At 34.9% G+C, this 12,830-nt stretch overlaps 1 protein-coding gene across 1 annotated transcript in view; it reads left to right on the forward strand.

The window, feature by feature from the left end:
* Window positions 1–12,830, forward strand: part of col7a1l (collagen type VII alpha 1-like) — a 100,252-nt gene that overhangs the window by 63,381 nt on the left and 24,041 nt on the right. The window contains exons 62-79 of the mRNA XM_060890108.1: window positions 861–905; window positions 1,051–1,086; window positions 1,281–1,307; window positions 1,406–1,474; window positions 2,428–2,490; window positions 2,650–2,667; window positions 2,757–2,783; window positions 2,996–3,034; window positions 3,123–3,158; window positions 3,254–3,388; window positions 4,835–4,918; window positions 5,068–5,247; window positions 5,614–5,718; window positions 7,135–7,179; window positions 7,856–7,969; window positions 8,449–8,502; window positions 9,695–9,748; window positions 9,842–9,892. Coding sequence (XP_060746091.1) covers window positions 861–905; window positions 1,051–1,086; window positions 1,281–1,307; window positions 1,406–1,474; window positions 2,428–2,490; window positions 2,650–2,667; window positions 2,757–2,783; window positions 2,996–3,034; window positions 3,123–3,158; window positions 3,254–3,388; window positions 4,835–4,918; window positions 5,068–5,247; window positions 5,614–5,718; window positions 7,135–7,179; window positions 7,856–7,969; window positions 8,449–8,502; window positions 9,695–9,748; window positions 9,842–9,892 — 1,182 coding nt within the window. The remainder of the gene's footprint in view (window positions 1–860; window positions 906–1,050; window positions 1,087–1,280; window positions 1,308–1,405; window positions 1,475–2,427; window positions 2,491–2,649; window positions 2,668–2,756; window positions 2,784–2,995; window positions 3,035–3,122; window positions 3,159–3,253; window positions 3,389–4,834; window positions 4,919–5,067; window positions 5,248–5,613; window positions 5,719–7,134; window positions 7,180–7,855; window positions 7,970–8,448; window positions 8,503–9,694; window positions 9,749–9,841; window positions 9,893–12,830) is intronic.

Here is a 12,830-nt window from a genome sequence, read left to right on the forward strand (position 1 = left end):
AACTTACATACAATATGATGCAACATATAACATACAAAAAATACACTATATAATAGTACATTATGTCAGAAGAAATTTACCAACACACTCCCACCCAGTCCAATAAAATTCTCACAAAGTCCAACACATGATCCAATACACATAATCACCAAGTCCAATACACATCATCCGGTCCAACCCACATTCTCAAATAATCGGACGCACTTATAAATAATCCATTACACACTCTCTTGTCCATCAGTTCACCCTAGATTCTCACACAGTCCAATAAACATTCCCAAATAGTCCAAAACATAGTCTCACCTAGTCCAATACACCTTCCTATCTAATCCAGTACAGATTTCCACCAAATAGTCCAATACATAGTCTCACCTAGTCCAATACACCTTCCTATCCAGAGGTGGGTAGTAACGAATTACATTTACCTCGTTACATTTACATGAGTACATTTTTTGGGTAACTTGTACTTTTTGAGTATAATTAAAGACCCGAGGTAGTTCGGATAAGCGGTAGAAGATGAATGAATGAATGAATGAATGAATGAATGAATTAACTGTCCCTTATTTAGAAAAAAATAATTAATGGTTTATCAGTGGAATTTTATTAAATATTATTTTCCTTATAATTCCTGTGCAATTTTAAAGCAAGTGTAGGACAACAAACATCCTGAATGAGTGCATTTCTACAGAGTGGGTAATTGTGTAGTCCAGTTTTCACCAAACTATGAAAATATAACATAAATGTTTTGATGGTTATAAACAATCCAACAGATTCTAGCTTGTAGTTTTACTTTCTTACCATGTGACGGATAAGTACGTGTCCACTAATGCTAGATTTTATCTGTGTGTCTCTGTGTTTAGGGTAAACCCGGTGTAGATGGCAAGCGTGGACTGGCAGGAAAAGATGTAAGAACTTTAATCATGTCTAATTGCATACAGTGTAAACAAATAAAAAATATCTATAATTTTTAATGTTTTTATTTTTATTTTTTTTATGTTTTTTTTATTTTACTAGATTTTGCTTAAATATCTCTACATTTTCTCACTTTAGGGACAAGAAGGACTCAGGGGTAGTGATGGGAAAAAGGTTGTCAAAGAGCCTGACTATTGTTGTTGTTGTTATTATTATTATTATTCTTATTGTTATTGTTATTATTATTATTATTATTACTGTTATTATTATTATTATTATTGTTGTTGTTATTATTATTATTGTTATTATTATTATTATTAATAATAAAAATGAGAATATTTTACACCGTGTATTTTTGTGTTCTACAGGGAGAGAAAGGAGAACCTGGTGTCGTTGTAAGAACTTTAAAAACTCCAATAATCTTTACCAAATTAAATAAAGTTATTTAAATTCGAGTTCTTGATTTATTTTGGGACACTCTGTGTCTTGTCAGGGTAAAGATGGACCAAAGGGAGATGCAGGTCCTCCAGGTTTGCCCGGTCCTCCTGTTGTAGTGCCAGAGGTAAAGGCCACTTATATATCATTTATTCATTATGGGTTGCATTCAGACTGCAAGACTGAAAGAAATGTATTCACACATATCACAATTTATTTTTTTTACAAGAAAGAATATCAGATGAAACAATACATGGCAAATTTAAAGCTGCATAAAATAGCCCATATGTCTGATTTAATATATTTTGTCTTGAAAACAAAAAGATAATAATAATAATAATAATAATAATAATAATAATAATAATAATAATAATAATAATAATAAAATGCGTTGGATGAAGCAAAAAGATTTCAAAAGCTCACTGATTTCTTATTCCTATATCATTGTATTAGTCTTTTTTCCTCATTTCTTACTTTTATGTTACATTGCATTACATTTGACAACAAAAGAAAAACACAAACCAACTCCTTCGGTCTGCATTGTCTAGCCCTGAATTTTTTTTTCAAACACCTTTACTGCATTACTCAACTCTGAATATAAAAATCCTTCCTGTATAAATAAACATTTAAACTTAATTTACAAGCTCTGAACACCGCCCAGTGTGTAATAATGCTATCTTTTAAACAAGCTGCTAGTTCAGTGTTAATCAGGCTGCTGGTGTGTGTGTGTGTTTGTGTGTGTGTGTATGTGTATCTGTTTGTGTGTGTGTGTTTGTGTGTGTATGTGTATCTGTATGTGTGTGTGTGTTTGTGTGTGTATGTGTATCTGTATGTGTGTGTGTGTTTGTGTGTGTATGTGTATCTGTATTTTTGTGTGTGTTTGTGTGTATGTGTATCTGTATGTGTGTGTGTGTGTGTGTTTGTGTGTATGTGTATCTGTGTGTGTGTATCTGTATGTTTGTGTGTTTGTGGGTGTGTGTGTGTTTGTGTGTGTATGTTATTCTGTATGTGTGTGTATCTGTATGTGTGTGTATATGTGTGTGTGTGTGTGTGTGTGTGTGTGTGTGTGTGTGTCTATAGGGTGCCTTACTCGATGATTTTAAAACAGCATTTTCAGGAACAATGGGTCCTCCTGGAGCAACGGTGAGAGCAATTCTGTTCACGATGCACACCATGCACTATAAAATATATAAATATATAATAATAATAAATATATGTAGAATACGAAACAGCATTCTGTATTTATCCAACATTCGTACAACACGATTTCTCCTTTCTTCATTTGTATGTGTTTGTACACAGGGTTCTGCTGGCATGAAGGTAGGATTTATGAATTTATGAATAAATATGTATATACATGAAAGACTGTAAGTTTTATGTTATACAATTTGTTTATTTTTTAATAATAGGGAGAAAAAGGAGCTCCAGGAGAGAAGGTATATTTATTTGTTTCAATTAATTATATAATAATAATAATAATAATAATAATAATAATAATAATAATATATTATAATAGAATAATAATATAATTATATAATATATTATTATATAATAATAATTAATATATAATAATAATAATAATAATAATAATAATAATATAATAATAATAAAAATGAATAACATTAATTTTGTTGTTTATCTTGTTCAGGGTGACATCGGTGTGCCAGGAAGAAGTGTTGAAATGAAGGTACACTAAATTTGTTTTTAATTAAAAAATATATGTATATATGTTTAAGATGAAGATCGTTTAAAAAAAATAAAAAATTACCTTTCAGGACATCGAGGCATTATTTGACTCGTATGGAATTAAGGTACGTTTTTGAAATCAGAATTTATTTAGGAAAGTTTCCAAAACCCAGATTTCTGCATTTATTCTAATCTTAACTTTAAAAACGTCTTCTCTCAGCTTTCCCTCCTGAAGGCCTTAATCGATAGGCTGCTCCAGGACGGTATGGAGGAACTACTGCATGAAATCAGTATGAAGAAAAGAACCAAAGGACAGAGGATAAACCCCGACTCTAACATCATCACTGAATACACTGTAAGCTTCATGTGAATGATCTAATCATAAAAGAAAAGTAGATTTTTAATGGGAATAAAACATTTAGGGAAGTGCTGTTATAGAATCAACCAGCTTGGCAGTGCTGGGGCTTGAACTCTGATCCTCTGACCAACAATCCAGAGCCATCACTGGAGACTCCTTCCCTAGGCATCTCCTTAGAACAGACTCATATTAAAGGTGGGGTCTCCGTTGTTTGAAAGCTAATGTTGACATTTGAAATCACCAAAACAAACACGCCCCTAACCCAAATGGGTCCCACTCCTGTATTGATAGCTCCGCCCACACATACATACGTAACCCAGGTGACTAATGGAAAGAAATGTGTCTTTATCATAGCTGAAGTGAAGAACAATACGATTGCAGATAAACAAACAAGCAAAAATGACACACAAGTATAATCATGTAAAGGACAAAGACATATATTAGTTCTGTGTAACAAAACAAAACCAACGTTACTCACCTATCGAGAAGGAAAAAAGCGCCTCGGTGTCTTAAGTAAAGTTGGTCACATATTCACAGATTGGAGTTTCCCGAGTCAATAACTCCTGAGCTAAACACTGTTACTACACAAAACACGGTTGTAGCTGCGTCTCTACATTACTACGATAGAAAAGAGGTGTTATTTGTGTAGTAACAGCGTTTAGCTCAGGAGTTATTGACTCAGGAAACTCCAATCTGTGAATATGTGACCAACTTCCTGCTCCTTCAGTTCTCTCCAGCACTGGAAAGCTGATCCTATATTAACACGTCCTACTTCTTACCTTATCGTAAGTCTTTCTTCTCTTTCTGTCTTTGTTTTTATCCTCCATGTCAATGTTAAAACCGCTTTCTGCTGATGTCACACATGCGTACTGAACACTTTCTCCGCCATATTGACAAGACACGCCCCTTTCTGCTCATTGGCTACACGTTTGTTTTGATTTTTGTTTTGTTTGTCGTTCCGACTCATTTTCTGAAGCATTTCTCAAACATCGGAGACCCCACCTTTAATGATTATACGTTTGTTAAATAACACAATTATTGGCGGATTAATTCTTTTATTTATCGAGCCAAAGACGACACAGATCGTCTATCGTACTTACGTATATACCGTAGATAGAAACTGTGAAATATTACAGTACATTAAATCCGACAATGTGCTTTGTCAGACGTGCTATTAGAGAAACTTTATACATTCTGAACAATAAGACTTGATCATTAGATTCGCAAACTTCACTCTTTTTGTGATTGCTGCAAAATGAAATGCTTCATTTTGTATTTTTTCTTTCTTTATTTATTTCCGTTTTGTGCTTTTTATATGAAAAACTACTTGAATTGACAAAATCCAATCCATATGCTTGGATTTTGAGTGCATGTCGTGATGACGGCGTGTCTCAACTCTGAATCTGCAGAAAATGTGATGAAATTTTGAATCTTTCCTTGTAGAGCTCAGTGAAGTACGAACTCTCGAGTGAGCCGCAGACTGATGGACTCCTGCCCGAAGATGTGGATCTAAACGAATCCTACCCAGTTAAGATCATAATTTTTGACAATCTCTAAAGACGAATATAGAAACTAAGAAAAAACGAACAGAAGAAAAGCCACCGTCTGCTTTTGTATCGTAGATTAAACGAGCGTCTGACGTCCGCATGACCAAATTTTTATCTTATTTTTTTTAGGTTTTACTAAATGAAACAGAAGATGGTGGAACTCTGTGGAATGGCACCGGGGATATTAATGAAGATCTGAGCAGAACCGAGGGCAGGATTGAAGTGGAAGAAGGAGAGTCTCTGCTAGAAACCTTCACGCAAGCGTCGTCTGTTTTTAATACAGCTCAGATTAACACCTCTTCAGACACGGTAAACGAGAAGATTTTTTAAACATCTCAATCCTGATGGGTGTGGTCTCCTCCAGGATGACTCCGCCCCTTTTCACAGACTCATTCAGTGGTTTGAATCATATATCTCAACCCTTTCGATCAGCGATCACTGTAGACTGAAACGGCGTTAGACGGCGCTCCTCAACACCATTTTCACCAACACTAAATTATGTTTAGTTCCAGAGACGTACAAAATCCATGACAAAAACTCTGAAGCTGGTTTTCCTTTTTTTTCTTTTCTTTATTTTGTCAAAGTGATATTAAAATGTTAGAGTGTTTTCTTGCAAATTTGTGCATATATTTATGTTCTCGTGTTTGTGTGTGTGTGTGTGTGTGTGTTTGACAGATTGCTACCACGAAAGCAGAGGTAAGTACGGAGAACGTCCTCCACATTCAAGAGAACACGGTGAAGAAGACATCTGAGAAGAAGAAGGGCCGAGAGAAAGGAAAGGTGCGGAATATTTTTATATTTATAACTGTTTCGTAACCTTTATTTATCAGTAGCTGTTAATCAACATGTTCTGATGTGAACTGCACAGATATAATATAGTAATAACTCTGTGATGTCTTCACTCTTATAATCGTGAAGATCTCATCACGAAGATGGCTTTATGAGGATAAAAGCAGTACGAACGATTAATTCTCGTTAAACCGCATACGATCGTGTAACTTAACTGAAACACCACTTAAAGGTGGGGTCTCCGATGTTTGAGAAATGCTTCAGAAAACTGAGTCGGGACGACAAACTAAAAATCAAAACAAAAATCAAAACAAACGTGTAGCCAATGAGCAGAAAGGGGCGGGGCTTGTCAATATGGGCAGAGAGAGTGTTCAGTACGCATGTGTGACATTAGCAGAAAGCGGTTTTAACATTGACATGGAGGATAAAAACAAAGAAAGAAAGAGAAGAAAGACTTACGATAAGGTAAGAAGTAGGACGTGTTAATATAGGATCAGCTTTCCAGCGCTGGAGAGAACTGAAGGAGCAGGAAGTTGGTCACATATTCACAGATTGGAGTTTCCTGAGTCAATAACTCCTGAGCTAAACGCTGTTACTACACAAATAACACCTCTTTTCTATCGTAGTAATGTAGAGACGCAGCTACAACCGTGTTTTGTGTAGTAACAGTGTTTAGCTCAGGAGTTATTGACTCGGGAAACTCCAATCTGTGAATATGTGACCAACTTTACTTAAGACGCCGAGGCGCTTTTTTCCTTCTCGATAGGTGAGTAACGTTGGTTTTGTTTTGTTACACAGAACTAATATATGTCTTTGTCCTTTACATGATTATGCTTGTGTGTCATTTTTGCTTGTTTTTTTATCTGCAATCGTATTGTTCTTCACTTCAGCTATGATAAAGACACATTTCTTTCCATTAGTTGCCTGGGTTACGTATGTATGTGTGGGCGGAGCTATTAATACAAGGGCGTGTGTGTTTGGGTGATTTTATATGTCAACATTGGCTTTCAAACATCGGAGACCCCACCTTTAACGAACATTATTATAAGACTTCTAAATAAATAAGTTAACCTGGAGATTTTCATAAATCACAGCTTCTCAAAAGCAGTCCTCATTTCCTCATTAAAGCCTAAAAAAAGAATTAATTAAATACCAACATAAGCCAAATCTGAATATGTCTAATTTTTCCGGACATAAATATTGACGTAACTCTGAATACGGTATTTACACTAATACTTATTATATTAGTAATTGTCTATCAGTAATCATGTATTCCACCTTAAATCCTAAAGCTTTACCTCCTTAAACAGAAGCTGATGATCGGATTGAATTCAGTTCTTTGCTCATTAATTAAAGACGTTAAGATTATGTGTTATAACTCTTTGTGATTGTGGAACTTTTAACCAGGGTAAAGGGAATAAAGGACGACATAAACGACACAGGAAGCGATCGGTAAATGCCCTATTTAAACATGTCATAATCTAACACATCTAAACTCATATAACACTCATATAACACTAAAATCAACTTAAACCTTTATGTCTAAATGTCTGTCTAAATATTTCTAAAGCTACATATCATTTATATCTGATGTAAATGTTGATGTTGATTTTTCCTCAATCGGTTTACGCGAAATTATTGTGTAATATTTTTCTTTAATTATTATATAATACAAAGTTATACAGGTAAAAAAAACAAATAAATAGTATATAAATAAATTATGCAAACAAGTATGTGCTTGTAATAATTAGCTCATAATATACTTTTTTTTACACAAATTGTTTCTCTTTTTATTTTTTTTCTAAACATTTATTTAATAATCAATATATCTTCAGCTCATTATGTTCGGTATATCTGCTGTATGACAATAATTTAATATTTAATAATGTTAAATAAACATAAGATTTGATTATATAGAAAAATATATAACAGTAATCTTACACTCAATTTTTTTTTCATGGTATTCAAAAATACTAAATACTCTTTCAGCTTTTTCTGAATATAGTAAATAAAATAATCTGTAACGGCTTTAATCCAAATTTTATACATGACATTATGATGTAATTACTGTAATGATGTAATATGATTATTAATACGATAATAATGGTGTAATGTCTCTAAACCAAAGGAAGCACTAGACCCAGATGAAGAAGAGGTCGAGGAGGAGATTTATGATGGTGATGATTATGATGATGGTGATGATGACGATGGTGGTGGTGGTGATGAAGAGTATGAATATGAGGTTGGTGGTTTTGCTGTTTTGCTACAAGAACAAAGTGTCTTAATCTGGGGTTAAAAAAATAAATCTAGTGTTTTAGATTTAGGACTCAAAAAACAGAAGGAAAGGATTCATTAATAAAATTCATTTGCACTTAATGTGGTAACTACTGAGGCTCTAACAGTCACAGTGTGTATCTAAGACCAATTCATAAAGAAGACTATTACTCCATAAGCTTATTCCAACAGGTCTAATGTAATAGAATAGAATATTTAAGTCTTCAGTCTGACACTTTCCAGGGTGACGTGCATTAAAAATGCCGTGACATCTGAGATCTTTGTAGCTTGTGCACATCAATGTTCTGTGGCGTCGGTAAGATTGACATATCAATAAAATATCAAAAATGATCCAGTGACGATGCGAAGGATCTGAATGATGGTGGTATGTCGTCCCATAGGAATAATATGACACGATAATGACTGTGTTTTTTTCTGTCACCACAGAATGAGCTTGTTACAGAAGAGACTGTTCTCTCCTATGAGGAAGAGACAGAGCAGGTAAGACCAGGCGTTTAAACACAAAAGTACTCTAAAGTCTATCTATCTATCTATCTATCTATCTATCTATCTGTCTATCTATCTATCTATCTATCTATCTATCTGTCTATCTATCTATCTATCTATCTATCTATCTATCTATCTATCTATCTATCTATCTATCTATCTGTCTGTCTATCATGTGGCGATAATAAAGTCTTTCCATCTATCTATCTATCTATCTATCTATCTATCTATCTATCTATCTGTCTATCTGTCTATCTATCTATCTGTCTGTCTGTCTATCATGTGGCGATAATAAAGTCTTTCCATCTATCTATCTATCTATCTATCTATCTATCTATCTATCTATCTATCTATCTATCTATCTATCTACCTATCTGTATATTTGTCCGTCTGTTTGTCTGTCTGTCTATCATGTAGCGATAATAAAGTCTTCTATCTATCTATCTATCTATCTATCTATCTATCTATCTATCTATCTATCTATCTATCTATCTGTCCGTCTGTTTGTCTGTCTGTCTGTCTGTCTATCATGTAGCGATAATAAAGTCTTCTATCTATCTATCTATCTATCTATCTATCTATCTATCTATCTATCTATCTCTCTGTCTGTCTGTCTGTCTGTCTGTCCTTCTGTCTATCTATCTGTCCACATTGTCTCTCTGTCCATCTATTCACTTTGTCTGTCTGTCTGTCTATTTGTCTGTCCATCTATCCACTTTGTCTGTCTATCTGTCTGTTTGTCTGCCTGTCTGTCCATTTATACACTCTGTCTGTATGTCTGTCTCTCTCTCCATCTATCCACTTTATCTGTCTATCTGTCTGTCTGTTTGTTTTCCTGCTGATAATTAATAAAGCTATAGCTAATTATTTTATCCGAAGCTGGACCACGATGTGGACGCCTTCATACACATATTGTACAGAAACTCACACAGTGACACAGTGTGAATGAATTAGACTGGGGATTAGTGTTATTATTAGTTTCTGAAAGCTTGATCACTAGATACACACACACACACAAATACACACACACACGCACACACACATGCACACACACGCATGAAAAGAACGTTTCATCATCTCACATGCTTATCAAAAAGACTGAATTATTAAAAACGAATACTGTGTAAAGTCTCTGCATTATTTATACTTACACCTTTATAATGACTCAAATTGTTCATATTCTCAGATGATCTACACAACCGCAGATCCTTTCCTCTCGATATCAGCGGTCACGCAGCAGGTACAGTACTGACGCTCTCTCACTGTCTTTATGGTGACCGCGTGTGAGCGTCTATGACTGGAACTAAAGCGTATCGTTTATGTGTTTTTAAAGCAGAGCGAAAGCCTCGTATCCTCAGAACTCGATACACCGGCTGCAGAAAAGGTAAGAACAGTGATTTCAGTTGTTTCATTTGTTGCACCTATAGAAAGTCTACATATCATTTTGTTTAAATGTTACTGTAGTCAGACCAGCAGGTCTTAACCAAAACAGATAGAGGTTAAACTCAGACCTGTCTTTGTTCAGGTAAGTATTCGTAACTATAACAACTCAAAAGCCATTTGTTTATTTAGCAAATCTTATTGTTGTATATTAAATAACAAAAATCTCAGACAAGTAATGAACTGATGGCTTTGGTAAAATATAGATTTATACTAATATCATTAAGGAAGAGTTTGACGAGGCACAGACAAGAATCTGAGTATCTACGAGACTTAAGATAAGATAAGATAAAATATACCTTTATTCGTCCCACAATGGGGAAATTTCTCTGTTAAAGCAGCAAAAATATATAAAAAAAAGAATAAAGAATAAAGACATAATATAATATACAGTATATAATGCTGTATTAGATTGATTTGGTCAATATTTGATTAACTTTCTTAAAGTTTAGAAACTTTGACCCAAGATCATCTTAATCTTATTATCAGGTCCTAATTTATTTATTCAGACAGGATTTGTTTTAAAAATGGTGGCTCTTAATTTTGCCTGAAATATCCTCCAGGCTAAAGTGATGCTCTTACCTGGCCTGGTCTCGGTTCGGTCAACACATATCGATGTTCTTGACAGGGTTCTTTCAGGAACTCTGTGAAAACCAGTAGAGCTTTTGCGAATCTGAAATTTTCAGGCAAAAGAAATGAAATCAGATTATAACATCATAAGTTAATAACTTTTAAGGAGAACGGTATGTCGGCTTTCTATAGACCGCGTCAGTTCAGAAAAGGCTGCTGCATCCGGTTTGGCTGACGAGGCATGAATGAGGCTTCAGCATGTGGCATGAACTAATATCTCGTCTCTGGAATGTCGTTTCTCTCTATCGTTTTTGGTGCACGTGTTGCTTGCTTGGTCAAAATGATATTTCACCCTAAAACAACATCTCGCTCAGTAGTTTTAATCAGAGACCATTTCTTCTCCAGTCCAGAAGTGTATATATATATATATATATGTATATATAAGTATACTTTGTCTTAGGTTGAAATATCACATGACCTGCTTTAAACCTCTGAGAATTTCACCAGTGTCAACATTAACACCAGCTAAAACGTAAACGAAAGGAAAACACTAGACCTGAATGCATCATAATAAAGATAATATAAACCCCTTCGCAAAAGTGGTACGAATGGAAATTCCCAGCATGCATTTGGCACAAGGTGAATCACTGTGTTCATGGCTATGGCACGCGGAATGCAGCTATACATCAGCTGGCTTAGCTTCATTTAATCCGTTCTCTCTTTGGATTCTTAATGCAGGAGATCACCTAAAACGTTAGAGGGACACTGTGTGTGTGTGTGTGTGTGTGTGTGTGTGTGTGTGTGAGTGAGAGTGAATGGGAAGAGTTAAACCTGGGGATGAGCTGACGGGCCAAAAATCCTCGCGCAGTGATGATGTCACTCACCACGTTTCTTCATGCCCAGAGTGGAGTTTAATAACGTTTGAGATTTATATGTACAGTCGAATCTGAAAATTAAACAGCGCTAATTTGACAATTTTTGCTCTTAGTGTTGTGCATTATTATTTATTTACTGGCACTAAAGCCACGTTCTCATTATTTCTTCATTGTACTTTTGTGAAAAGATTCCTAAAAAAAAGATTATGACCACATATAAAATTTTCCTCACTGGATTATTTAATGAAAATATATTGAGGGAGAAAAGGTTTGTTGCAATTTGGTTGCTTTGTTGTTGTTTTCTTTAGTTAAAATGGAATTGTGTTTCTTTTCATGGATGTTTTACAGTCTTGTTTTCACTGGTGAAATTCCATTCATTTGCTTTATTTTTGTGTGTTTATTCTCCTTGCGCATGTGTGTCAGTAAATTGGTTAAAATTTCCTAAACATGTCTTAGTGTCTTTATTTATTTATTTATTTATTTATTTATTTGTGTGTGTGTGTTTCTATTCCTCCACTAATCTTACAAAAACACACTCTGTACTGTCGAGCGGCGTTCATAAGGGGTCTATATGGCTTAACACAAAACAAGTGTCGTGTTGTGTTTGATATCAGTTGACATCAATTTTGTTTATTGCAAAAGCTGATCTCAGAACCTGCTGCATGAGATTCAATCCCTACCGTATCCGTTTCAGTACCTCTGGCATTTAATTGACTACCTGCACCATTTGAATCAGTATCTACTGCATTCAATTCAGTAACTACTACATTTGATTCAGTCTGTTGCATTTAATTTTAGCATTTTCTGCATGTGATTCAGTACCCCCTGCATTCAGTTCAGTACCTACTGCATTCGATTCAGTTCCCCCTGCATTCAATTCAGTACCTACTGCATTTGATTCAGTACCCCCTGCATTCAATTCAGTACCTACTGCATTTGATTCAGTACCTTCTGCATTTGATTCAGTACCCCCTGCATTCAATTCAGTACCTACTGCATTTGATTCAGTGACCCCTGCATTCAATTCAGCACCTACCGCATTTGATTCAGTACCCCCTGCATTTGATTCAGTACCTACTGCATTTGATTCAGTGACCCCTGCATTCAATTCAGTCCCTACTGTATTTGATTCAGTACCTACTGCATTTGATTCAGTACCCCCTGCATTCAATTCAGTACCTACTGCATTTGATTCAGTACCCTTTGCATTCAATTCAGTACCTACTGCATTTGATTCAATACCTTCTGCATTTGATTCAGTACCCCCTGCATTCAATTCAGTACCTACTGCATTTGATTCAGTACCCTTTGCATTCAATTCAGTACCTACTGCATTTGATTCAGTACCTACTGCATTTGATTCAGTACTCCCTGCATTCAATTCAGTACCCACTGCATTTGATTCAGTATTTTCTGTATGTGATTCAGTACCTACTG

The sequence above is a fragment of the Tachysurus vachellii genome, chromosome 16, assembly GCF_030014155.1.
Source record: "Tachysurus vachellii isolate PV-2020 chromosome 16, HZAU_Pvac_v1, whole genome shotgun sequence".
NCBI lineage: Eukaryota > Metazoa > Chordata > Actinopteri > Siluriformes > Bagridae > Tachysurus > Tachysurus vachellii.